We start from the raw sequence: 27991 nt of genomic DNA on the forward strand, positions 1-27991 counted from the left end.
CTGCCTGGCCCTCATCTCCACTGTTCCTCATGCCAGTACCAGTGGCCAAAACAAGACTAATTCATTTCCACATCTCTCCCATTGTGGAAGTCAGTGTCACTGAAAAAGTAGATTATTCCACATCAGCTTCAGCCTGCTAACTTCTGTGAAGGAATGCACTGTCCAACTTTTGATTCTGGACTCACGCGAAACAATAATTCTTGTTCTGTCAGTGATCTTTACTCTTTCCTTTGTGTGCAAAATAAACTAACCCTTGTGTTTGCTTGGCACTATTAATGGAAGATTGGATCACTCCAAATCTGAAGAGTAGGGAAAATATTAGAAATTAAAATCAAAAACATCTTTTTGCTTACAGATGCGTGGCATGGGGAGAAATCGGGGCTGTTTTAAATTAAATCCCCTCCTCTACATTACAAGAGTCAGGGGAAAAAAAATCAAGAATTTGAAGAAGTTTGAGCTATCAACACGGATTTGTGAAACATACATAAAGTAAAAGCAGGAGTAGGGATTTGGCCTTTTGAGCCTGCTCTGCCATTAATCATCATGACTGATCATCTATCCTGATCCCACCTTCCCCCATGTCCTTTTAGCCCCAAGAGCTGTTTCTAATTCCTTCTTGAAGTCAGACAACATTTTGGCCTTAATTACATTCTGTGCTTGTGAGTTTCACAGATTCATCACTCTTTGGGTGAAGAAATTTCTCCTCACCTCATTCCTAAAAGGTTTACCCCTTATCCTCAAACAATTAGTGCTGCACTCCCCTCACCATCGGAAACATTTTTCTGATTTACCTGGTCTAACCCTGTTAGAATTTTATGAGATCCTTTCTCACTCTTCGAACCTTCAATGAATACAATCCTAACTGTCTTAGGTCTCTCAGACCTGCCATACCAGAAATAAGCCTGTAAACCTTTGCTACACTCCTTCTATAGCAAGGACATCCTTCCTCAGATAAGGACCACAACTGCACAGACTACTCCAAGTGCAGCTTCACCAATGATCTGTATAATTGCAGTAAAACATCCCCCTATTCCCATACTTAAATCCTCTCGCTATAAAGGCCAACATACCATTTGCTTTCTTTATTGTCTATATTTACACCCATTCAAGTAATAATCCGCCTTCTGAACCTGACATTTATCCACATTACACTGCATCTGCCACACATACACCCACCCATTCACCCTGTCCAAATCACACTGAAGCATCTCTGCATCCTCCTCACAGCTCATCCTTCCACCCAACTTTGTATCATCTGCAAATTTAGTTCCCTCATCCAAATCATTTATATAGGTTTAAACTTGGGGTCTTAGCACAGTTTCCTTTGGTGTCACTAGTCACTGCCCGCCAATGAGAAAAAGACCCATTTATTCCAACACTTCCTGACTGTAAACCAGCTTTCTATCCATCTCAAGACACTACCTGCAACCCCATGCATTTTAACTTTACATAGTAGTCTGTTTTGAGAGACCTTGTCGAAAGTCTTCTGGAAGTCTAAATAAATCTCATCCACCAGTTCTCCCTACTCAACTCTCCTATTTACGTCCTCAAAGAATTCCAGTAGATTTGTCAAGCATGATTCCCTTTTGTAAATCTATGCTGACTTTGATTATAGTACTGCCTTCCAAATGCTGTGCTGTGAACTCCTCGATAATGGGCTCTAGCAACATCCCCAGTACTGACTTTAGGCTCACTGCTCAATAATTCCATTTGCTCTCTGATTCCCGTTTTCAATAGTGGGACATATATTTTGGGATACTAAGGGGCAATTTAGCATAGCCAATTCACCTAACCCAGAGTGTGGAAAGGAACCAGAGTACCCTGGAGGAAACCCAAACAGACACGGGGAGAAGGGACAAACTCCCAATGCTGGTAATTGAATCTGGATCAGTGGCACTGAAGCAGCAGTGCCGCCCCAGCTAAATTTTGGAACTATACAAAGTCTGGCTGCAAACAGCATTATGTGTGTAGAACCATCTTGAATATCTGGAGAGAAACTCCATCTCAACAGGGAGAGAACAAGAGAGGTTTCAACAAACAGTTGTAATAAATCAGGCTATCAAGAGCCACCACCTGTAGTGCAAATATGAGCCCTCATTCACTCCTAAGACCTATTCCGTTTGCTGAATCCATCTACAAACCGCCAACTCCAACTCTTCAACTGCAGAAGTCCTCTCAGCTGCTAAACCAAATCTCAAGTTCAAATGCCTTTGCTTCAATTCAAATAATGGACCTCTAACAATATTTTGCAAACATGAGACTTCAAATTAATACCCAAGTATTTTTTTTATTTTTTAATCAACTTTTAATCGTTGTATCTGTATTTTAGTTAATAACTTTAAATATTTTGTGTAATAAGCTAACCTTCACCTTGTTTATGCCAAAAGTGGTTATTTTTAAATTGAACCATTCATAAACTAAATGGGGGCTACAGTCACACAAATTCTTAGCTCAGGAGACACTTTAAGGAAATGTCTTTTCATAGAACTCCTACAAGTGCAGGAGGCCATTTGGCCCATCAAGCCTGCACTAACAACAATCCCACCCAGGCCCTATCCCCATAACCCTACGTATTTACCCTGCTAATCCCTGACATTAAGGGGCAATTTAGCAAATCCAATCCATCTGATATGCACATCTTTGGACTGTGGAACGAAGGAAACAGGAGCACCCGGAAGAAACCCATGCAGAGTGAGAATGTGTAAACACCACACAGTTACCTGAGGCCGGAATTGAACTTGTGTTCCTGGAGCTGAGAAGCAGCATTGCTAACCACCGTGCCACGCTTTCATATGGTCATGTGACATGTCCTATGCTCCCCAGTTTAACTTATATTCATTACATGTCAGTTTTTCATTTCTTTATCATCCCTTCCTCCAGTTTACTAATTTAAAGCCTTCACCAACTCTATTACCCATTCTACTAGGACACGGGTCCCAATCTGGTTCAGGTGGCGCCAGTCTGTTCAATGCAGCTCCTTCCTGGCCCAGCACTGTTCCTGTTTTCCATGAAAAGGACCCCTCTTTCTCACACCCGTGCCTTTGAAACACGTGTTAGCTCATTTGATCTTTTCCAATTTCCACATGCCTCAGACAATAATCCAGAGACTATTTTGCTCAAGGTGCTGCTTTTTTAGTTCTGAACTCCTGATGTTGCTACAGCTGGATCCAAAGTTTCCTCCACTTTGCAGGCTTGAGAACAAACCATGACAACTAGACTTATTCCCTCCGTTTTCAAATTACTTTCCAGCTGCTTTAAAATATCCAGGTAGGAGAGACACCCTTAGCACTCTCATTCTTAAGTACAGAGGAGGCCTTCTTTCCCCCTTAATTATAGAATCCTGCAACATTTCTATTCTGCTCTTCCCCATCTCTTGGGCAACCTTCTAGTCCTTGGTCTGCATTGTGATTATCCTCCCTATTGTAAGGACATTGTTGGACAGGACCAACGTCTGCGGAGTCTCCTTCACAACCTCCCCAGGAATCCCTGCAATTGTCCTTTTTCTGAACCTGTCCTTTCCTCTTGGATGTGACAGTGTTTTGGATTAAATTATCCACATCACTCCCCATTGAGATATTCTTGCGTGAGAAGTGCTTTGTAAGTGGAAGTTCTTCCCATGAGGAGTTCCAAGGCCTTCTCTCAAGTGCTCATTCTTCACTTGGCGTGACACAATGACTGTTCTATCTATACCAATCTGGAGTGCCTCAGTTAAACCCTGCTGTTTTCAACCAACGGGCAGGAGTGAAAATGCTGGCTGCTCGGATATTTAAGTTTATTTATTCATTAGTCACAAGTTCTCCTCCACCCTGAAAGCCTTGGATGAACCTGTATCTGAGGTCACCATAGCAGATGTCAGGGCAGCTTTTCTTGAACTTCAAACCAAGGAAAGCGACTGGCCCAGATGGGGTACCAGGACGAGCACTCAGATCCTGCGTGGATCAGCTGGTGGGGGTATTCACAGACATCTTCAACCTCTCTTTACAATAATCTGAGGTCCCTGTCAGCTTCAAGAAGTCGATCATCATCCAAGTACTTTAGAAAAACCAGGAAGTGTGCCTTAATGACTTTCGTCCGGTGTCTCTGACATCCATCATTATGAAGTGCTTTGAAAGGTTAGTCATGGCACGAATCAGTTCCAGCCTCCTGGACCGCCTGAATCCACTACAGTTCATCTACCACCGCAACAGGTCCACAGCAGATGCCAACTCCCTGGCCCTGCACTCAACTGTAGAACACCTAGCTAACAAAGACACCTATGTCAGACTCCTATTTATTGACATCATTATTCCTACAAAATTAATCTCCAAACTCCGTGGCCTGGGGCTCAGCTCCTCCCTCTGCAACTGGATCCTGAACTTGCTGACCCACAGACCACAATCAGTAAGGATAGGCAACAATCCACAATCCTCCACAATCACCCTCAACACCAGTGCCCCACAAGGCTGTGTTCTCAGCCCCCTACTATACTCCTTATGACACCTATGACTGTGCGGCCAAATTCCCCTCCAACTCAATTTTCAAGTTTGCTGACGACACCATTGTAGTGGGTTGGATCTCAAACAATGATGAGACAGAGTACAGGAATGAGATAGAGAATCTGGTGAACTGGTGCAGCAACAATTATCTCTCCCTCAATGTCAACAAAACAAAGATGGTCATCGGCTTCAGGAAGCGTATGGAGAACTTGCCCCTGTCTACATCAACGGTGATGACATAGGAGGGTCGAGACCTTCAAACTTATAGGTGTCCAGATCACCAACAATCTGTCCTGGTTCCCCCCATGCCGACACTATAGTTAAGAAAGCCCGCCAACATTTCTACTTTCTCAGAAGACTAAGGAGATAGGGTAAGTTTTTCACTCAGAGGGTGCTGGGTGAGTGGAATCGGCTGCCGTCGGTGGTGGTGGAGGCAAATTCGTTAGGGTCGTTTAAGAGACTTCTGGATGAGTACATGGGACTTAATAGGATTGAGGGTTATAGGTAAGCCTAGTAGGTAGCGATGTGATCAGCGCAACTTGGGGGCCGAAGGGCCTGTTTGTGCTGTAGTCTTTCTATGATTCTATGAAATTCGGCATGTCAGCTACGGCTCTCACCAACTTTTACAGATGCACCACAGAAAGCATTCTTTCCAGTTGTATCACAGCTTGGTATGGCCTCGTGCTCTGCCTAAGACCACAAGAAACTACAAAAGATCATGAATGTCACCCAATCCATCACGCAAACCAGCCTCCCATCCATTGACTCTTTCTATACTTCCTGCTGCCTCGGCAAAGCAACCAGCATAATTAAGGACCCGGACATTCTCTCTCCCACCTTCTTCCGTCAGGAAAAAGATACAAAAGTCTGAGGTCACATACAACCGACACAAGAACAGTTTCTTCCTGCTGCAATTAGACTTTTGAATGGATCTACCCTGCATTAAGTTGATCTTTTTTACATCCTAGCAATGTAACACTAATTCTGCACTCTGTTTCCTTCTCTATGAATGATACGCTTTGTCTGCATTGTGCCCAAGAAACAATACTTTTCACTGTATTCTAATACGTGACAATAATAAATCAAATCAAATCAAGTAGGCTTGCATTAACACTGCAATGAAGTTACTGTGAAAATCCCCTAGTCACCACACTCCAGCGGCTGTTTGGATACACTGAGGGAGAATTTAGCATGGCCACTGCACGTCTTTCGGACTGTGGGAGGAAACCACAGCACCCAGAAGCAACCCTTGCAGATACTGGGAGAATGTGCAGACTCTGCACAGTCACAGAATGAAATTTGGGTCTCTGGTGCTGTGAGGCCACAGTGCTAACCAGTGTGCCACAATGGGTTTACAACTCTGCTGTCAGTGTTCAGATCCATCAAATGAACTGACACAAGGAGAGATTCTTTTTCCTCTATAGGACATTAAAACACAAATCTCAGAGTACAAAGAACAAAGAACAAAGAACAACACAGCACGGGAAACAGGCCCTTCGGCCCAACGAGCCCGCGCCGCCGTCCTACTATCTCAGTGACCTATTCATGATTTTAGTCTACGTCTAACGTGCGAGGATCAGGGAGGTCCAATTTAGGGACAATTTTAGTACCCAATCAATCAGCCTAAAAGCACATCTTTGGGGGATGTGGGAGGAAACCGGAGCACCCGGAGGAAACCCACGCAACCACGGGGAGAACGTGCAAACTCCCACAGACACAGGCCCAAATCCATGTGTCCGCACAGCAACAGAGATAGTCTCTGAGCTGTCATGTTGCCCTCGAGATGGTCCAGTTTAAGCACACTAACGACATGAAGCAATAGGCAACTCCCGAAGCAACATCCAAGAGCAGCCCACTACAACCTGCCGCCTGCATGCCCCTTGCTGGACTTAAATGCCTGTGGAGACAAAAAAATTCATTATTAAACAGGCAAAGACTAACATTCCTGAGGCAAAATGTATTCCCAAGCCTACAATGTTCAGTAAGGCCTACTATATCCCCCTATATGTAGCCCGCTCATATGGCTGTCTAAGTGACTCTTAAACAACCCTAGCGTGCCTGCTTCCACCACCTTACTCGGCAGTGCATTCCACACCCCCACTACCCTTTGCGTGAAAAACTGCCCTCTAATATTTGTCTTATACCTAGCCCCCCTCACCCTAAGCCCGTGACCCCTCGTTCTATCCATTTCTAGTAGCGGAAAAAGCTTACCACCATTTACTCTATCTATCCCCTTCATAATCTTATAAACCTCTATTAGATCCCCCCTCAGCCGACGTCTCTCAAGGGAAAACAGCCCAAGTTCATCCAATCTTTCCTCGTAAGACAGCCCTTCCATACCAGGCAACATCCTGGTAAATCTCCTCTGCACTCTCTCCAGGATCTCTACATCCTTCCGGTAGTACGGCGACCAGAACTGGACACAGTACTCCAAGTGAGGCCTAACCAACGTTCTATACAACTCAAACACAGTACCTCAAACACTTCAGATAAATTACTATCGGACGCAGTGACTATAACACTACTGGCACTTTGAATTTGCAGATTCCCACAAAAACAATAAGGTGACAAGTGATTGAGTCAATTGTTTTTAGTGAAGTTTGTTCAGGGCATGGCCAGGGGAGACCAGAATTCTTCTTCAAATATCGTGTCAGTAGCAGTTTAACATCTCATCCAATAGCGTACTTCTGATGCGAGTGCCAGCCTCCATTATGGGTACAGCTTGAAGCTACAAGCCCTCACTCAGGGAGAGGGAGGTGAGCAGTCAAACCAGGCTGGCCCCTGCTACATACACTTCTATAGCATCAAGCTCTGTGTAAATAAAGGGGCGATTAACCGATCTTTGGAAAAAAATTTACTCCAGTGCCAATTTCACTGATACATTATTAAAAACACACATGCCCAGGTAACATACAGGATATTAAGAGTCATCCTCATTGGGCTATGAGCAAACACAGTATCTGAAATAGAAACAAGGACTGTAAATAAAGTACTGAATTCTTGATACATATCTTTATATCCAAAAAATGCAAGGGAAAGGTCCCATATTGTTTAAAGTGATCAGGAAGAGAGCTAACTGGTGCAAGTCCTTCTTGATTTTTCCACACATTTAGCTTCTCAGTGAATCCATTAGAAGGCTCCTTGGTAACGTATTGATTCCAGGTTGGAATGGATACACTCCTTCCTGAAAGGATTATGCTGCAGACAGACAGGCCTGCTTCACGCTCTGTGCCCACGTGTTCAGGAGCGCAGTGACTGAGTGCTTGTCTGGTAGTTGCAGAAGTCTAGACGTCATCGCACGGTGAACCATCTGCAGGAAGGGGTTGGCTTCTGCAAGTGAATGGAAAGAAAATGGGCCCAGTGTTAGTCTGGTGTCACAACACACACTGTAAAACGCTCAGCATTATCATCCACTAAAACATCAACCATCTGCTGACTCCAGCAATTAGAGGTTGCATTTTCTGTAAAAAACCCATTTGATCCTTAATGAGATAATGTCACTGCAGCTAAGTACAGGATGGCCATGAATCTCATGCTGTAAATAGGTAGAGTCCTGGATATCATTGTGTAGGGTTATGATCAGATAGCTTGCTTCCGATTACTCCAGTCTACTGAAATTTAAACTATGTTAATAACTTAACAATAACCTAATTACATCAATTTCCACTGGGCTAATGAAATACAATTAATTGTATTAATAAAATGGGGGCACTCCTGTAGTGTAGGCAAGGAGTGTCCATCTACATATCAGTTGATGGACCAATCTGCTTTTAGTGATGTTCACTGAGGAATAAATATTGATCAGAACAACATAACACCCCACCCACTCTTTTTCTAATTTTTAATTCTATCCATAAAGTCTCCATAGTTGGCATATCTCATTATATGCTGTCTTATAATTAGTGATTTTATCTTTAATCATTGTGAGATTATGGCCACAGCCTTTGCAACTTTCACTCTTACTTACCCTTCAATAAACCAAGCCCTGCTCTACCAAGGTTTTACATTCCTCCTCCTGATCCACTTTTATCCTGTCCATTACTGCCGCTGTCTCATCTTTTTACTGCTACAGTGCAGCAGCACCTTCTCGAGTGAATGTTGGAACACATACGAGAGACAAGCTAGACCGAGATAATGATATCAGCTACTTAGGATCATTGGTTAGGTGCACTGATTCGAACAAGGGCCAGATTGTGGCGACTAGCGGAATTTCACAGTAACTTCATTGCAGTGAACTTCATAACAGTAACTGCATAAACCGTGCTTGTGACTAATAAGTAAACTTGATGTAACAACTGCTAAAGTAAAGTTTTAAAGTAAAGTTTATTTATTAGTCACAAGTAGACTTACATTTACACTGCAATGAAGTCACTGTAAATCCCCTAGTCACCACAATCCGGCACCTGTTCAGGTACACTGAGGGAGAATTTATTTACCTAACTAGCACATCTTTGGACTGTGGAGGGGGGGGGACTGGAATAGGATGGGAACAGAGGGATATGGTCCCCGGAAGGGTAGAGGGTTTTAGTTAAGTCAGGCAGCATGATCAGTTCAGGCTTGAAGGGCCTTGTAATTTTCTGTGTTCTTTTGTTCACATGAAGGTAACCCATGCAGACATGGGGAGAATGTGCAAACTCCACGCAGACAGTGACCCAAGCCGGGAATACACCACCATTATGCCTATATGAGTACAGGAGCAGGGATGTCTTGCTGCAATTAGACAGGGCCTTGTGAGACCATACTTGGAATATTGCATACAGTTTTGGTCTCCTTATCTGAGGAAGGATGTTCTTGCTATGGAGGGAGTGCAGTGATGGTTTACGAGACTGATTCCTGGAATGGTGGGACTGACATATGAGGAGATATTGAGTTGATTAGGATTATATTCACTAAACTTCAGAAGAATGAGGGGGGATCTTGTAAAAACCTGTAAAACTCTAACAGGTCTACACAGGGTGGATGAAGGAAAGATGTTGCTGATGTTGGGGGAGTCCAGAACCAGCGATCAAAGTTTAAGGACATGGGGTAAACATTATAGGACTGAGATGAGATGAAATTAAATTCCTTCATCCAGAAAGTGCTAAGCCTGTAGAATTCACTACCACAGAAATGTTTTCAAGAAGGAGTTAGATATAGTTCTTGAGGCTAAAGGGATTACAGGAAACTGGCCAGGGGAGTCGGGGGGAATAGGCTATTGAGTTGGATGATCAGCCATGATCATAATGAATGGTGGAGCAGGCTCAAAGAGCTCAAAGACCCATTCCTGCTCATATTTTGTTTCTATGTTTCCCTCTAACTTAACTCGTTTTGGTTCCTAAGCAGCTCCAAACTTCATTTGACGATTCTTTTCCTCTTTATATATTCATAATGGACTTTATGTCAGTTGCTATTCTAATTCTTATTCCCATTTTTAGATCTCCACTGTATTGTATAAGTTCATCTTGGTTCTCTCCTGTTCTATTGGACATCACTATTACATGCTAAACATATACTCATTGTGTTCAATTGTAAACACGTAGTGATTCAAAAAGAGGAGCAATCAGACAGACTGAAACTATGGCATTGGGGTTTAGGAGATGCTTGCTTGTAATGTGTAAATCTGTAAATACATGCTGAAAAGAGTGAGTAAAGTTTGACATCAGTTCTAGCCTTCACCAACTGGCTTTCTGGAGTAAACACACCAGGAGTGCTGCCTGCAGGGAGATGTCATCTGTTTCTCTAGACAGTTACATACTGTAATACAACACACGCAGAAACAGATCAACCATCCCCTCCCTCTCTTACCATACTGCTGGGAGTCATCTGTCCATTGAGGACTCTGGTCTGGGTAATCAGCTGGAACGCTCAGCTGCAGTGGGGGGACGCTGGGGAGACTTTTATCATCTGACAGAAAAGAGTAGATCAATATTAGTTCAAGGAATCTGCAGTAAACTATTCTGAATTGAAGGATTCAAGTTGCAACATTGTCAGACCAACATATGAGTTAGGAGCAGGTCCCTTGAGCCTGTTCCACCATTCAGTAAGATTATGGCTGATCTGATTGTAACTCAACCCCACATTCCTGCCTGCCCCCTATAACTTTTCAGGCTTTAATTAATTAAAAATCTACCTAGGTCTGCCTTAAAAATATTTAAAAATATGTTTCCACTCCCCTTTGAGGAACAAAGTTCCAGGAATACTCGACTCACAGAGAAAGAAATTCTTCTGATCTCTGACTTAACTGAGCAACCCCTTATTTTTAAACAGTGACCCTTAGTTCTAGATTCTCCCACAAGAGGAAATAACCTCTCCACATCCACCCTGTCAATACCCCTCAGGATCTTAAAGACTTTGATCAAGTCGCCTCTTATTCTTCTCAACTCTAGAGTAATAAGCCAATCTTGCATCTCCCCCCTCCACTCTTTCCTCATAAAACCACCTGCCCATTTCTGGTTTTAGTCCAGTAAACTTTCTCTGATCTGTTTTTAATGCACTTACATCTTTCCTTAAATAAAGAGACCAATACTTTACACATCACATCGCACCCTCCCATCCACAAGAACATGCATTAAATCTAATCTCCCAAAAGGCAAAGCAGTTTAATAATTTCGTACAACATGAAATCGATTATATTCGAATAAAACTGCACACTGATCAGAACAGAGGCAGCATCTGTCTCTACTCACCTAATTTGCATATAAGATGAACTGTTCCATTATTACTGCAGTGGGAAGGGTCCAAATTCACCAGGAATTTAGGATTTAATCGTGCAACTTCTCCCTGTAAAACATTGGGAATAGTCTGCCTGTCATCCTCATCGTGCTTGCGTTTCCGCGGGGATATCAGAGGGGCTCTGTTGGGAAGAGATGATCAATGTTTAGTTGAGTTGGATGGTGAACCAAGTGCTGCTAAGTTTTGAGAACCTTAGCTTTATTGTCCTGTTTATTCCCCATTCTTGATCACATACTACCTCTCACTGAGTTGTCTCAGCGGTGTCCTCAAAACGCCTGATCATCATTTCAGACCAATCCTCTCATTTATTTGTGGCCTGTGGCAAACTTGCTGTTCTGCCCTCCTCTCTGAGCTTGTGGTACTGAATACAAACAGTATTATTCCCTCTCCAACAGCGGAAGGCGAGGGATGGCCGTAAGCCGGAAGGGCTATTCCAGATTCAGTTTCAGTCAGGTGCTCCGGTTTCCTCCCACAGTCCAAAAATGTGCGGGTTAGGTTGATTGGCCATGCTTAAATTGCCCCTCAGTATCCTGAGATGTATAGGTTAGAGGGATTAATGGGTAAATATGTAGAAATATGGGGGTAGGGCCTGGGTGGGATTGTGGTCGGTGTAGACTCGATGGGCCGAATGGCCTCTTTCTGTACGGTAGGGATCTTAAGTCTAAGTCAGGAACTCACCCATTCCTTCTATAAATCCCGCCTTAGTTACTGCTCCCTCTGGTAGTTTATTCCACGTTCCTAATGTCCATTTTGTTACCCCTCAACTTTAATGTTAAAAATAGTGATGCAACAAGTCCCAACAAGCTGCAGGTGACTGGATAATTCCCCCATTAATCATGCCCGGAACCACACTGCTGTGACTGGCAATGCACAGAATCTGCATTAGGTAATGATCCCCCTTTTACTGCATTTTGTGGACAATTACTCCTGCTTTACTCAGGATACTTTGGGGTAATTTTGGCCATGGGTTCATCATTCTAAATAAGAAGCACAAGTTCCAACCCCACCTCCAAATCATTGGCTGCTTTAATATTTACTCAGTCATTTTAAACAGCCCACCAGCCCCTGTATCCTGTCCCCAACAGTGAAACATTGTTAGCTCAACTGTCTCTGAAAATTTCCAGAGATTTCTATCAAGATCCTCTTCTCTGGACAGTCAAGGTCCCAGTGTGCACAATCTTTCTGTATAACTCACTGGCTTCTGTGCCTCGTCCACTGGCTTTCCTTGCTTAATATAGTGTTCCAGATAGTCTCACCAAAACCAGGTGTAACTTCATCAATTCTCTGTCATATCTCATTCCCCTAATGCTTCATCCTAATACTTCACTTGCTTTCCTGACTACACAGAAAGAATGAGTCCTCCACTTGAACCTCTGAATTTCTTTCCTGCTGTTACCTCCTGGTTGTTGATTTTATTGTCTAGATCACTAGGTCACATATCTGCCTAGTGACCGTGGTGAGTCAGATCTCTCCAGCTTACCCCGCGTTGATCATCATAGCACAGTGCTGTTACCTGCAAATTCACACAACATTCTGTACTAAAGGATAATAAAGGCTTCTTTGGAACTTCTCTAATGATTACTTCCTCCCTGATGCCTCATATGCACCATTATTCTTTCATGTCTACTATTCACTGACACACCAGTCCATATGGATTCACTGCAAGTATCTCATATGTCTGTTTTGTGGAAAGTAAGTACATTAAGAAGTCTTACAACACCAGGTTAAAGTCCAACAGGTTTATTCAGTAGCAAATGCCACTAGCTTTCAGAATGCTGCTCCTTCGTCAGGGCTCCAAAAGCTAGTGGCGTTTGCTACCAAATAAACCTGTTGGACTTTAACCTGGTGTTGTGAGATTCTTACTGTGCTTACCCCAGTCCAATGCCGGCATCTCCACATTGTGGGAAGTTACTCAGGCCTTTTTGATATCACGTATGCAACATCCATACATTAATCCTGATTTACATTGTACATAGTTTTATACACCAGAGCTAAAACAGCTTGTTGGTAACACTGTTGGAAAGTGCAAACAGGTCATACATACATCCATCCATACTGGTGAGGTATCTACTGAGGGATGTGAGGGAATGACTGATCAATGCAGCTGAGCTCTCTTGAATCACTGAAAGTGAGCCTATTTGTACGCTTGGAGGAAAAATGGCAGATAACTTGCTCTAAACTTCATCACCCAAGATCAGCATGTCATTTTTGTGTGTCATATGCTGCTAGACCAATAGATGGCCATGTTGCATCACTTCTGACTCTCAATTCTGACTGGAATATAGAAGGTAATACAATCTTGCCCACTGACAAACATCACACTGTACCAACATGTGAAACCAAACGTGCACTAGTTATAATCCTTACACAAATCTCTTCATGTTTCTAAAACTACAACAACCTGTTTATGAAGATCTGCTCTGTGAAATCTTAATAATTCAATCGAAACCATGTATTAGCTTCAATTAGTAAGAAGGGTCACAACACCATGTTTAGGTCCAACCAGTTTATTTGATAGTAATCCCACAAGCTTTCAGAAACAGTGTTCCTTCGTCAAATGTATGGAAATAAACTGGTTGGACTTAAACCTGGTGTTGTGAGACTTCTTACTGCGTTTACCCCAGTCCAACGCCGGCATCTCTACATCTTAGCTTTAATTACTCATAATACTTACCCATAACACACAGATATCACAGATTTCTGTATTGTTGTTACTTTTCCTCTTATGGATTTAGGGATTTGGGGTTGTTTTTGCTAGAAAGAAGGCGGCTAAGAGGGGATCTTATTGAAACATATAAGATGATTAGAGGTTTAGATAGGGCGGATAGTGATAGCCTTTTTCCTCGGATGGAGAAAGCTAGCACGAGGGGGCATGGCTTTAAATTAAGGGGGGGTAGTTATAGGACGGATGTCAGGGGTAGGTTCTTTACCCAGAGGGTGGTGAGGGATTGGAATGCCCTGCCTGCTGCAGTTGTAAATGCGCCTAGTTTGGGGGCGTTTAAGAGATCCGTGGATAGGTTTATGGATGAAAAGGGATTGGTTTAGGTTAGAGGGTCATTGTTTTTTAACTGGTCGGTGCAACATCGTGGGCCGAAGGGCCTGTTCTGCGCTGTAATGTTCTATGTTCTATTCTATATGTTCTATGCTGTGCACTTCTGACCAACCCTCATCTCATCAACTTCTCAAAGAACTACACTGGAGTGGTCAGAAAGGACAAGTCCCTTCAGGGTCTCATACTGTCCCCCTCTAACCATCTCATCATTCCAAAACACTCTCCCTCGTCAAAATCTACAACTCCTCCCCCCCTCCCCCTCCCCCCCGTTCAATAAGACTCATAGGTGCACATGACTTGCCCCTTGCGTGTTTCTAATCAGTAGCCTCGTATATAATTACGAACCAGTGAGACACTGGGCCGGAGGGGGGGTGCAGGCAGGCAGGCAGTGTGGCACGGAGGGGGCAGTGAGGTGTTGGGCAGCAGGGAGAAGGGGGCAGTGGGGTGCTGAGTGGGGGATTGGGAGGGGGGCAGTAAGATGCTGGATGGGGGAGCGGGGGGAGGTTGTGTAAAAGATCTTAGCTCTTGGCCTTGTCTTATCATCAATTACTGCCACTAGCACCAGCGCTTGAGAGGAGATCCATCAAAACCCTGACTTTTAGCATCCTTCATTTCGCTAATGCACCTTTCCTCCTGACACTGAAGGCTTCTAGTATTCCTTATCCTCTTTTCTGAATTTGGGCATCTCATGTTCCTCCATCGGCAGGTATTCATTTACGAATTCTATCGCCTGCCCTCACACATCACTTCCTGATTTCTACTGGACAATGGCCTCACAAGCACTTGCCCATATCTCTTGCTCCTGCTGTTAATACTTGGTTATATTTTATTTTTATGCTGTATTTCTTTCAGACGGCCCCCCACCCTTGGCTCACCACTTCCTGACACTCCTGATTTGTGCCAGTGCATTTCAAAATGTTTCTCCCCTTTCTCTGTTGGGTTGACTGTTTGACACAGAATGTACAGTAGACAATCAGCCAAACTGGTCTAGGTCAGTGTTTATGCTCCACAAAAGCCTCCTCCCACACTACTCCATCACACTTCAACAATATGATTCTATTCTTTTCTCCTTCATGTGTTGATCATCGAGCTTTCTCTGCGAGTTATCTCAACTCTACATTGCTGTTCCTGAGTAAAGAATTCTCTTCTGAATTTCTGAATAGAATTATTAGTAAGTGGCATTAGCTTTGCACATGCCACAAGTGGAAACATTTTTTCCATGTCTAACCATCCTTTCACTATAAAGGATCGTAAACAAAGCCCAGTCCATCACCAAACCAGCCTCCCATCCGCTGACTCCATCTACACTCCCCGCTGCCTCGGAAAAGTAGCCAGCATACTCAAGGACCCCACGCACCCCGGACATTCTCTCTTCCACCTTCCTCCGTCGGGAAAAAGATACAAAAGTCTGAGGACACGTATCAACCGACTCAAGAACAGCTTCTTCCCTGCTGCCAGAGTGTTGAATGGACCTACCTCATTAAGTTGATCGTTCTCTACACCCTAGCTATGACTGTAACACTACATTCTGCACTCTCTCTTTTCCTTCTCTATGAATGGTATGCTTTGTCTGTATGGTGCTCAAGAAACAATACTTTTCACTGTATACTAAGACATGACAATAATAAATCAAATCAAACCAAACCAAACAATCTTAAAGATCTTTGCTAGGTTCCCTTACCTTGTGTTTCTACATGATCAGCCCTCACTTTGAAGATGACAAAATGTACAGAAATTCAATTTTGTTTGTGCCTTTAATGGGGCACATTATCTCAAGGAGCTTCACAAAGACTGAGCAGCTGCAGGTGAGATCACTGAAGGCTTCATCACCGGGTGGACTTGTACGGGGGAGGGGTTGCACACACTGTACCAGCACTGGGATTGAAAAAGTGAGACTAGGACAATATAAAAACAAGCTCTTCCTAAATTAACCCCAAGACATTAATTGGAAGACAGCTCATCATTGAAGCACATGTTGAAATGGTGCCAAAGCAAAGACTGGAAACCGGACTCTGGGCAGAAGGGATGAGATTATGGTACGTACGTGATCGGTGGTCCGTGGATGGCAGTCATGGCAGGCCCAAAGGTTCGCTGTAGGGAATGGTTGAAGACTGGGGAGCGGATGTTAGCCAGGACAGCATCGAGGAGGGGCTGGCACAGGTATTGCTGCTTTGTGATGGACATCGGTGGAGGTGGAGGAGTGGGCTAGGGGCAGATCAGAAACTTTATTAATTACCATTTGAGTACTGACAGAGACAGAAAGGAATGAGTAAACTCAGCACTCAAAACAGAACTTTATGTCTGAAGGAGAGATAGGTCCCAATTTTAACAGAGTCAGTAGTGTTTAATGTGAAAATTCAGTAAAGATTCAAATTGCCATGCACACACTGGTGAACAAACTTGCTTTTAAAGTGAGATGTTATGCTAGGATATTCCACAAACATTACTGCTCCCAAGTCCTAAATTCCTACAATAAGCATACTGGGAACTCCTGAACCAGTTGCCCAAGAAATGGGACTGGCCAGAACTATAAACTAGCCCAGAAGTTTCAGAGGGACTCTTAATAATTTTACATCACTTCTTTCCCAAAAGGTACATGTAGCACAGATTTGATTTCTGTGCAACCGTTAATGTCTATTGATAATTCAGTAAATTGTGACAATATTTAGCTAGTTAAAACTTTGGAGGGGTTAGAGTAGGACAAAGTGAGAGGATGTCTCCAGTGCTGTATTTATACCTGACCAATACCAACAATCCTCTTAATTCAAACTTCACCTCCATTCACCCAATCAGGTGATGCAGCACTGAACCATAAAGACTCAACTCCTGGTCTCTGCTGGGCGAGCTGGAACAGGAAAAGTGTTTCAACCTTTCAACCTTCAAGAGTGGTTAGGAAAAAGGAGTTAAATACTCTAACTACATTTCTCTCCTAATTGCTGTCCAATGATTGCTGGTAGAATCTACGAACGGTGGAACAGGCTCGAGGGGCTGAATGACCTCTTCCTGTGAAGGTAGAACATAATAATCAGGCAGGGACATCCACCACAGTCAGGGTTACCAGGTCCCAGTGACTAGATCAACACATAATAAAAAGGTACTTGACAAGGTACAAGAGCATCTGCCTTGGAATGCTCTTCCATTTCAAGAGCATGAAATCTGCACTCCATTTAAATCATAGAGTCTGCAGAAGGGGAGAAGACTGGTTCAAAAAAATGTACTGAAGCTCTCTGATTCCTACATCGAATAACTCACCACAGCCATGTCATTTTTCAGCTTTTCCAAAGCTATTTCACATTTTTGGAGAGTTGCCAAAGAACATCTGTTAAAATAAACCACACGAGTCCTTTAACATCAGCAAGAGAAGAATCAATTCTTTAATATAGAAACAAAAAAAATTCAGTGCACTACATTCATGTTCGGCTTCAAAGAAATTATCCAGTTGAATGCCACCTTTCAGCAATTGCTCTGGAGCCCTGCAGGTTACAACATCTCAAGATCACGTCCAAGTATTTTTAAATGAGATGAGGACTTCTGTTTCTATCACCCTTCCAGGCACTGACTTGCAAATCCTACTAACTAGGTAAAAGATTTAGTCCTCAACTCCCATCTAATCCTTCCACTAAATAATATATCCCTAGTTATTGACCTCTCTGTTAATAGGGCCTTCCTATTCACTCTATCCATGCCTCTCAATTTTATACACCTCAGCATTCTCTGTTCCAAAGGTAACATCTCTAGCCTGTCCATTAGCTAAAATTCTCTATTCCAAGCACAATGCTTCTAAATCTCCTCTGTATCCTGTCCAGTGCAGTGTTGTCGAATACATTAGTCACTCACCGCATATCCAATCTTGAAGAATTTATTTTAATAAACTGAAGCACACTGTCAGGGACAGAATTTTTCAGTGAACAGATTGCCAGCACTCAGAGTGTATACAACAGTTCAATTGCAAGATTGTTCTGAAGCTGTTCACCTGGCTCTGGCAAAGAGTTTATCGATCTTGATTGCTGATGGATTAAAATTTCAACCTATTTTCAAAAGATTGTACATTTGTTTTATTCACCTTGCAGAGATCACGTGGCGAATATGATGACTGATCGCTAGAAGTTCAGCAAGCATTGAAATCATATTGGACAACACTGATCTAACTGAAAGATAGGAACAGGCTGGAAGGACGGGATGCGCCTGCTCATGTCTTTTTAAATTGATAAGATTGTAGCCTTGCCTGTAATTAGCTACCATGACCCAAGGAACAGAGAGATATTGGAGGCAGTCCCATTATAAAACATAATCTTTGTATATCAGTAGAATACATGTCATACCGCTTATTTGGATCAGTGAGGATGTCTAGGAGACTCTTCATCTTACTTAGATCTTTCTTTCTGTCTGTAATAGAGAGTAGTTAGTCTGTAAGATCATTTTACTCCATAATCATATTGCAATGGCACAAGCATTTACACAAATGGCAACTGTGTAACATGAAGTTAGAAGCTTAATTCAATCGTTGAATACATTGCGAGACTGAACAGACTTGCTTGCAGTAATGCAGTGATGGGTCAGTGACAATTCTTCCCAAGACCAGTTGTCTTACAGACTTGGTAAGCTCCACGTTCCATTACCAAGTCAAAGCAAGTCAGATACTCTCAGCCAGGGTAGTAGCTGAGTACAAATAGGTTCTTAATCCCACCACCACTCCTCCATGTCAGCAACCTAGTCTGTAGCTTTGCTATTCCCTTCTCACGGTAAAAAAACCACTAAACTTCCTTGTTTGTTGGTCTTTACTGCCACTCACTATCCACACTCCCCTGTGAAACACACAGGGCTTATTCTATGTTAAAAAGGCACTTTGTGATTGTAAATAATTATTGTTACTCTGTGACATTGAGTGAGCAGAGTGACAGGAAAAACTCGAAGGAGGCAGCAGACAGGCATCTCTCCCAATCCTCAGAGTAGTTCAGGTATGCCTTGCTTGAGGTACTGCACTGACAGCAAAGTGGAGAAGGGAATGGACAGTGACACTCTGCTGTCAACTTGCAGGAAGACGACAATCCACTTGTGCACAGGATGAACCAGAGTCAGCCTCAGTGCAGCTGTTTCGGTTTTTTTCAAATGAGATTTGGGTGTTGCTGACTGGCCAGCATTTATTGCCTATCCTTAGTTGGCCAAGGCCAGTTGGGAGCCAACCACATTACTGTGGATCTGGAGTCACATGTAGGCCAGACCGGGTAAGGACTACAGATTTCCTTCCCTAAAGAACCTGGTGTGTTCTGGGAGAAGTCAGCCCAGTAACATCTACCAAGAAGTGGGAAGTGAAAGAACACCTCCAGAGATAAACAGGAGTTAGAGCATCTGGTAGAAGTAGCTGAGGAACTTCACTGGTGCATTCTGGGAGAAGTCAGCTCAGCAATATTTACCAAGAAGTGGGAAGTGGAAGATCTGGTATCAAGGAGTGGTAAGCCCAAAATACTACATCAGTATTTCCCTCCCTCCCTGCTCCTCTAACCAAAAAAAGGCCAAACAAAAACAAAGAAAGGTAAAAGTGAAGGTAAGATTTTTATAAATTTTCTTAAATAATTTAACTGGTGCTAGAAATATCAGTCAGTGGGGTAAAGTGCTGCACTTGTGAGATGTGGGAGAACTGTGATGCCTCCAGCGTCTCCGGACAACTACATCTGCAGGAAGTGCACCCAATTGCAGCTCCCTACAGAATGCATGGATAGGTTGGAGCAGCAGTTGGATGCACTTAGGACCATGAAGGTGGCAGAAAGCGTCATAGACAGGAGCTTTAGAGACGTGGTCAAACCCAAGGTGCAGGCAGATAAATAGGTGACTGATAGAAGGGGCAGGTAGTTAGTGCAGGAATCCTTTGTGGTCGTCCCTCTCTCTAACAAGTATACCGTTTTGGACACTGTTGGGGGCCTATCAGGGGATAACAGCAGCCAGAGCAGTGGCACCACAGGCTGGCTCTGTTGTTAAGTGGAGAGGAATCTAAAGCACCAGATCAATAGTTATAGGTGACTCTATAGTTAGGGGTGCAGATGGGTGTTTCTGTGGACATGAAAGAGACTCCAGGATGGTATGTTGTCTCCCCGGTGCCAGGATCCAGGATGTCTCTGATCAGGCAGAAAGCACTCTTTAGGGAGAGAGTGAGCAGCCAGAGGTCATAGTACATATTGGTACTAATGACATAGGTAGGAAGAGTGATGAGATGCTGCAATAACAGTTTATGAGTTAGATAGAAAGTTATAAAGCAGGACCTCTAGGGTTGTAATCTCAGGATTATTCCCTCTGCCTTGTGAAGCTAGAAATAGAAAGATAATGCAGTTCAACACATGGCTAAACAGCTGGATCAGGAGGGAGGGTTTCAGATATCTGGACCATTGCGATCTCTTCCGGTGCAGGTGGGACTTGTACAAGGAGGACAGGTTGCATCTAAATTGGGAGGGCATAAATATTCTGGCCAGGAGGTTTGCTAGTGTCACATGGGAAGATTTAAACTAGTTTGGCAGAGAGTGGGAACCAAAGCAAAGGTGAATTAACTGAAGGGGAACCAGAGAGTAGGGCTAGTAAGACTCAGAACGAGAGGCGGAGTGTGATTGCTAATCAAAGAGACTCTGGTGGACTGAAGTGTATCTGTTTCAATGCGTGAAATGTAACAGGTAAGGCAGATGAACTTAAGCAAGCTTGGATTATTATTTGGAACTATGGTGTTGTTACTATTACAGAGACTTGATTAAGGGAAGGCCAGGATTGACAGCTTAATGTTCCAGGATACAGATGTTTCAAGTGGGACAGAGGGAATGTGAACGGGGTGGAGGAGTTGCAATATTTACCAAGAAGTGGGAAGTGAAAGATCTGGTGTCAAGGAGTGGTAAGCCCAAAATACTACATCAGTATTTCCCTCCCTCCCTGCTCCTCTAACCAAAAAAAAGGCCAAACAAAAACAAAGAAAGGTAAAAGTGAAGGTAAGATTTTTATAAATTTTCTTGAATAATTTAACTGGTGCTAGAAATATCAGTCAGTGGGGTTAAGGAAAATATCACAGCTGTACTGCGAAAGGACATCTCGGAGGGTTCATACAGAGAGGCAATATGGGTAGAGCTCAGGAACAGGAAGGGTGTAGTCACAATATTGGGAGTTTATTATAGGCCGCCCAACAGCCAGTGGGAGGTGGAGGAACAGATATGTAGGCAGATTTTGGCAAGGTGTAAAAGTAACAGGGTTGTTGTGGTGGGAGATTTTAACTGTCCCTATATTGACTGGGACTCACATAGTGCTAGGGGTGTGGATGGGGCAATGTTTGTAAGGAGTATCCAGGAGGGCTTCTTGAAACAATATGTAGATAGTCCAACTAGGAAAGGGGCCATACTGGACCTGGTATTGGGGAATGAGCCTGGCCAGGTGGTCGATGTTTCAGTAGGGGAGCAAGTTCGGGAACAGTGACCACTATTCTGTAAGCTTTAAGGTACTGATGGATAAAGATAAGTGTAGTTCTCAAGTGAAGGTGCTAAATTGGGAGAAGGCTAATTAAATATTAGGCAAGAACTGAACAATGTAGATTGGGGACAGATGTTTGAGGGCAAATCAATATCTGGCATGTGGGAGGCTTTTAGGTCGATAGGGATTCAGGACCAGCACATTCCTGTAAGGATGAAAGATAAGTATGGCAAGTTTTGGGAACCTTGGATAACGAGAGGTATTGTGAACCTAGTCAAAGAGAAAAAGGAAGCATTTGTCAAGGCTAGGAGGCTGGGAACACACGAAGCAAGTGTGGAATACAAGGAAAGTAGAAAGAAATTTAAGCAAGGAGTAAGGAGGGGTAAAAGGGAATCATGAAAAGTCACTGGCCAGCAGGATTAAAGAAAATCCCAAGGCCTTTTATACATATATAAAGAGCAAGAGGGTAGCGAGGTTGGGCCCACTCAAGGACAGGGGAGGAAATCTATGCGTGGAGCCAGAGGAAATGGGCAAGGTATTAAATGAGTACTTTGTGTCAGTATTTAATTCACCAAAGAGAAGGATTTGGTGGATGATGAATCTGGGAAAGGGTCTGTAGGTAGTTTGAGAAATGTTGAGATCAAAAAGGTGGTAGTAGTGGAGTTCTTGAGAAACATTAAGGTAGACAAGTCCCCAGGACCTGATGGGATATAGCCCAGAATACTGAGAAAAGAAAGAGGGGAAATTGCTGGGTCCTTGAGAGAAATCTTTGTATCCTCACTGGCCACAGGGGAGATCCCAAAGGATTGGAGAATAGCCAGTGTCATTCCTTGGTTTAAGAGCAAGAGTAATCCAGGTAATTACAGGCCAGTGAGCTTACATCAGTGGTAGGGAAATTATTGGAGAGGATTCTTCGAGACAGGATTTACTCCCAGTTGGAAATAAGTGGACGTATTAATGAGAGACAACATGGTTTTGTGAAGGGGAGCAGTGTTTCACTAACTTGATTAAGTTTTTCAAGGAAGAGATGAAGATGATGAATGAGGGTAGAGCAGTGGATGTTGTCTACATGGACTTCAGTAACCCTTTGACAAGGTCCCTCCTGGTAGACTGGTGTAGAAGGTGAAGTTGCATGGGATTAGAGGTGAGCTGCCAAGGTGCATACAGAACTGGCTCGATCATAGAAGACAGAGGGTAGCAGTGGAAGGGTGTGTTTCTGAATGGAGGGCTGTGACAAGTGGTGTTCCTCAGGGATCAGTGCTGGGACCACTGCTGTTTGTAATATATAGAAATGATTTGGAGGAAAATGTAACTGGTTTGATTAGTAGATTTGCGGACACACAAAGGTTTGTGGATTTGTGGATTGCAATAGGACCATCAGAGGATACAGCAAGGTATAGATCTGTTGGAGACTTGGGCAGAGAGATGGCAGATAAGTTTAATCTGGACAAATGTGAGATAATGCATTTTGGAAGGTCTAATACAGATAAGAAATATACAATAAGACTTTTGATAGGCAGAGGGATCTGGGTGTACAGGTACAAAGATCACTGAAACTGGCAATGCAGGTGGAGAAGGTAGTCAAGAAGGTATACGGCATGCTTACTTTCTTCAGCTGTGACAGTGAGTTTACAAATTGGCAAGTCATGTTCCAGCTTTACAGAACCTTAATTAGGCTGCACTTGGAATATAGTGTTCAATTCTGATTTCCACACTACCAGGAGGATGTGAAGGCTTTGGAGAGGGTACAGAAAATATTTACCAGGATGTTGACTGGTATGGAGGGCATTAGTTGTAACGAGAGGTTGGAAAAACTTGGTTTGTTCTCACTGGAACAATGGAGGTTGCGGGGAACTTGACAGAAGTCTACAAGATTATGAGGGGCATGACAGAGTGGATAGTCAGAACCTTTTTCCCAGGGTGGAAGAGTCAATTACTAGAGGAGATAGGTTTAAAGTGTGAGGGGCAAGTTTAAAGGAGATACATGAGGCAAGTTTTTTTGTACAGAGGGTGGTGGGTGCTTGGAACTCAGTGCTGGGGGAAGTAGTGGAAGAGCGTCTTGACAAAAACATGAATAGGATGGGAATGGAGGGATATGGTCTCCGAGAGGGTAGGTGGTTTTAGTTCAGTCAGATAGTATGGTTAGTGCAGGCTTGGAGGGCTGAAAGGCCTCTGGCTGTGCTGTAATTTTTTTTGTTGTTTGAGTATTAGTGAACCAGATGGGTTCTTCCAACAATCGACAATGGTTTCATGGTCATCAGTAGATTCTTAATTCAGATTCTTTTTTACTGAATTCAAATTCCGCCCTCTGCCATAGTGGGATTTGAACCTGGGTCCCAAGAACATTAGCTGAGTTTGTGGATTAATAACCTAGTGATAATACCACTTGGCCATCGCCTCCCCTTAACCTCTCCTCTTGTATAAGGGAATGGAAATATTGAAGATGGCTCCCTGTTTGAGGTGAGGGCATGGGAATGACTCCAGCCCTACACCAATGTGGTTAGAACATAGAAACCCTACAGTGCAGAAAGAGGCCCTTCGGCCCATCAAGTCTGGACCGACCACAATCCTACCCAGGCCCTACCCCTACACATTTACCCGCTAATCCCTCTAACCTACGCATCTCAGGACACCAAGGGGCAATTTTAGCATGGCCAATCAACCTAACCCGCACATCTTTGGACTGTGGGAGGAAACCCACGCAGACACGAGGAGAATGTGCAAACTCCACACAGACAGTAACCGAGCCAGGAATCGAACCCAGGTCCCTGGAGCTGGGAAGCAGCAGTGCTAACCACTGTGCCACCCATAAACTGTGAACTGCTCTCAGAAGTTGCCTAGCAAGCAATTTAATAATAGTTACCAGCAGGTCAAGAAAGCAGCCCTCTTCAGGCAACTAAGTATAGGCAGTAAGTTCTGGCTCTGCCACTGATGCTCATAACTAGAAAATAAATTTTAAATAAACTGCCCAATCTCCTCTAAACATGGGCTCCACAAGAGGAGGCAGTGACTGGACTAGTAATTCAGAGACCCAGGATAAGATCTGGGTTCAAATCCCACCACAATCAGATGGTGAAGTTTGAATTAAATAAAAAATCTAGAAGGGGACCATTGTTGATTGTAATAAAAACCTATCAGGTTCATTAATGTCCTTTCAGGAAGGAAATCTGCCATCCTTGTCTGACCTGGCCTACATGTGACTCCAAATCCACAGCAATGTGATTGACTCTCAAATGCCCTTTGAAATGTGGGCAGTTAGGGAGGGACAACAAGTGCTGGTCCAGCCAGCAGTGCCCACATCCCTTACATGAATTAAAATATAGGTGTGTTTGACAGCAGTATCCTAGATGGTCGTGGAGGTGGTGTTGCTCCTTGTCTTTACTGATTGTGGTCCGTGAGTTAGGAAGTTCAGGATCCATTCACGGAGGGAGGTGCCAGAGCCCAAGCCATGGAGTTTGGAGATGAGTTTCGTGGGAATAATAGCGTTAAAGGCTGAGCTGTAGTCAATAAGTAGGAGTCTGACATAGGTGTCCTTGTTATCTAGGTGTTGAGTGCAGGGCCAGGGAAATGGTGTCTGCTGTGGACCCGTTGCAGCAATAGGCACACTGTAGTGGATCATATTCCATACCATGGAATATGCTGAAATGAATGAGATTCTGACTCCTATTATGGCACGACTAGGAATGAGATTACACTGAGAGCTACATTCTGTCAAAGGAAACGGAGGTTCCACATGAGGCTATAGGAGATTACATTCTCGAATTAAACTCTCTCACTACTGTGGTCACGGCACTAACTCAGAGCTCAAATTTAGAGACACTTTCGTAGGAGGCTGAAAGAACAATAAAATTCTGACTCTGCTTTTAAAAGCTGCCATGGAAGGAGACCTGTGATGAAGCCAGGGCCATGGAAATGGCAGAAAACTATAGTAGCATGCAAGGGCGTTCTTTTCCTGAATTGGCAGGAAGACTTAAGAGTGTACAAAATGGTCTTTGAATAAGGAGCACCAAATGATGAAATTAGCCATCAGTATGATGTTAAATATTGTATGTCAGCAGATAATGCAAATGCTGTCAACTTTCAAGATTTCCCATAAATACTGATTCACTTTTAGCCACTGAGTTGCCTGTTAATTACTTTATATACATAGATGACATGCCCAATGTCTGCCAGAATTAATAAAGAAACTCACAAAGATGTAGTGCTTAGTAAAGAGCTCAATCGTGTCATGAATGGTTGGCCTAAAGAGTGTGATGATGAGAAATTGAGGATTTTAATTGAGTGTCAATCAGGGCTTTCTCATTTAGGGTTTAAGAGCCATTATTCTGCCCAAGATTAGAGAGAGTCTGTATGAAAGGAATAGCAAGAAGCTATTTCTGAGATATTGAAGTGTTGGTGAAATTTGTGTCTCAGAATGAGAAACAATGTTCTTTTCATTCCATGCATAAACACAAGAAACCATGGGAACAAGTACATACTGATTCCTTAGAAGTCGAAGGGATACAGTACTCTGTTTTAGTTCGATACCTACAGCAAGTAGATAAATGCTGAGTCTATGATCAAAACCACATGTGCCAAAACTATTGAAAGTTTGAGAAGTTGGTTTGTAATTTATGGGGTGCCAGAGAGGTTGGTGTCAGGGTTCACAGTTTACATCAGAATAGTTTGTAATATTTTTCATTAAGAATGGAATCAGAGTTTAATATCAATATATCACCCAGCATCGAATGGTGCAGTGAAAAGATTGCAAAGAGGTCTTTGCAGACGTATTTCCTAGGCAGTAATTTTCATGTTTCCCCTCTTCACAGGCTAGTGAATGTTCTGTTCTCTTACAGAATCAGCTCACACTCTACAATAGGTTGCTCACTGTACAACTTTAATGTTTAAACGTGTTCCTATGACAAAGTTGAGCTTATTAAACCTGATCACCATAGAAAAGTCAGAGAAAAGCTTGGCAAGATTAGTTATGATAGTTCACTAGGCATGAAACTAAAAGAATTCAATATGGTCAGAAGACCACCAAGGTGATAAGGAGAAGTATGTGATTGGAATTCTTGTAAAAAGGTTAGGTACATTCAAATATTTAGCGAAGACTGGAGAAAAACTCGAGTGGGCCATTTGTTTGAAAGACTAAACCAGCTCTGATGAAGGTCATCCAGACATGAAACGTCAGCACTATTCCCTCTCCACAGATGCTATCAGTCCTGCTGGGATTTCCCAGCATTTTCTATTTCAGATTCCAGCATCCGCAGTAATTTGCTTTCAGTATGATAAACCTCCTTTAGTTCAACTTTCTCCTACAGTCTGAAGCGGAAGTCAGAAAGCAAAGTGGAAGTCATAAAGAGTCAAGCTAATGGAAATGGAAGAAGATACCCAGACAGGAAGAGAAAGAAGCCAGATAGGTTAATCTGAAGTGTGCAGGAAGGATGGAGGAGGAAGTTAAGGATATTAAGTGCTAAGAATTACACTGAAAATCAATTTAAGATTGTTAGTCTGGCTGGCAGTGTGGCGCATGCTGGAAGCAGACACAAGGAATATTTCCACAGATGGCACCTTTCCCTAAAGGTAAGCTAGGTAAGCTTAGGGATAATCATTTCCTGGTTCATTCCCCAGAGCAATGCCTTAGCCAGAGTCAATCTGCCCGATTTGAATTTGAACAAAACTGTTCCATGCTGCATTCCCCGTGATAACACCCTCAACATCGGAGTCCACTTGCCAATCAGTGCATTCTACTCACGCAGCATAAACTGTTGTTCCCCCTTAAGGGTGGAAAATTATTGTGAGCTATCCTGATGAGTTCAAGATGAAATGCTTTGATAGGATGTCTCTTTTTTTCAGAAATACTCAAGGAGGAAATTCTTTTCATTCCTTCTTGTCAAATTATCCTTTGTTGGTAGTGAGGAATTTTAGCATTGCTAAAAAAAGAGACATTTTCATCTTGCATTCAAGACAATCAGAAGGACATCAATGTCAGGGAAACAACAATTTTATTCTGTATGAAAAGAGAATGCAGATTGGTTGGCAAATGGACTCTGATTGGTGGAGATCTTACCACGGAAAATGCACTAGTTGATGACTAACAGTTAACTGCTAAACACTGTTTGAAATTGAAATCAAAATCAGACTCTGATTGCCAACCAATCAGCACTCTCTTGTGCAGAATGAATTTGTTTTCCCTTGTATCCTTGCAATTATCCTGATGAGTACATGACAAAACCCTTCAACAAAATGTCTCTTTTTTCAGCAATACTGATTAATTAATCTAATTAAATATATATTGGTCAAGGCATTGCCCTGAGGAATTGACCAGTGAATT

At 43.0% G+C, this 27991-nt stretch overlaps 1 protein-coding gene across 4 annotated transcripts in view; it reads right to left on the reverse strand.

Annotated features, from left to right (window-relative positions):
• Nucleotides 1-7287: 7287 nt before the first annotated feature.
• Nucleotides 7288-27991, reverse strand: part of med15 (mediator complex subunit 15) — a 117170-nt gene continuing 96466 nt past the window's right edge. For 3 of the 4 annotated variants that reach the window (XM_080208597.1, XM_080208598.1, XM_080208594.1), the window contains 6 exons: nucleotides 18561-18624; nucleotides 17491-17557; nucleotides 16283-16443; nucleotides 11141-11307; nucleotides 10260-10358; nucleotides 7288-7805 (listed from right to left, as the gene is read on the reverse strand). In XM_080208597.1, the coding sequence (XP_080064723.1) occupies nucleotides 7669-7805; nucleotides 10260-10358; nucleotides 11141-11307; nucleotides 16283-16443; nucleotides 17491-17557; nucleotides 18561-18624 (695 nt within the window). In that variant the 3' untranslated portion in view covers nucleotides 7288-7668. The remainder of the gene's footprint in view (nucleotides 7806-10259; nucleotides 10359-11140; nucleotides 11308-16282; nucleotides 16444-17490; nucleotides 17558-18560; nucleotides 18625-27991) is intronic. The other variant, XM_080208599.1, reaches the window with a different exon arrangement.

Source organism: Carcharhinus amblyrhynchos, chromosome 20 (genome assembly GCF_965287045.1).
Source record: "Carcharhinus amblyrhynchos chromosome 20, sCarAmb.v2.hapA, whole genome shotgun sequence".
NCBI classification, from domain to species: Eukaryota; Metazoa; Chordata; class Chondrichthyes; order Carcharhiniformes; family Carcharhinidae; genus Carcharhinus; species Carcharhinus amblyrhynchos.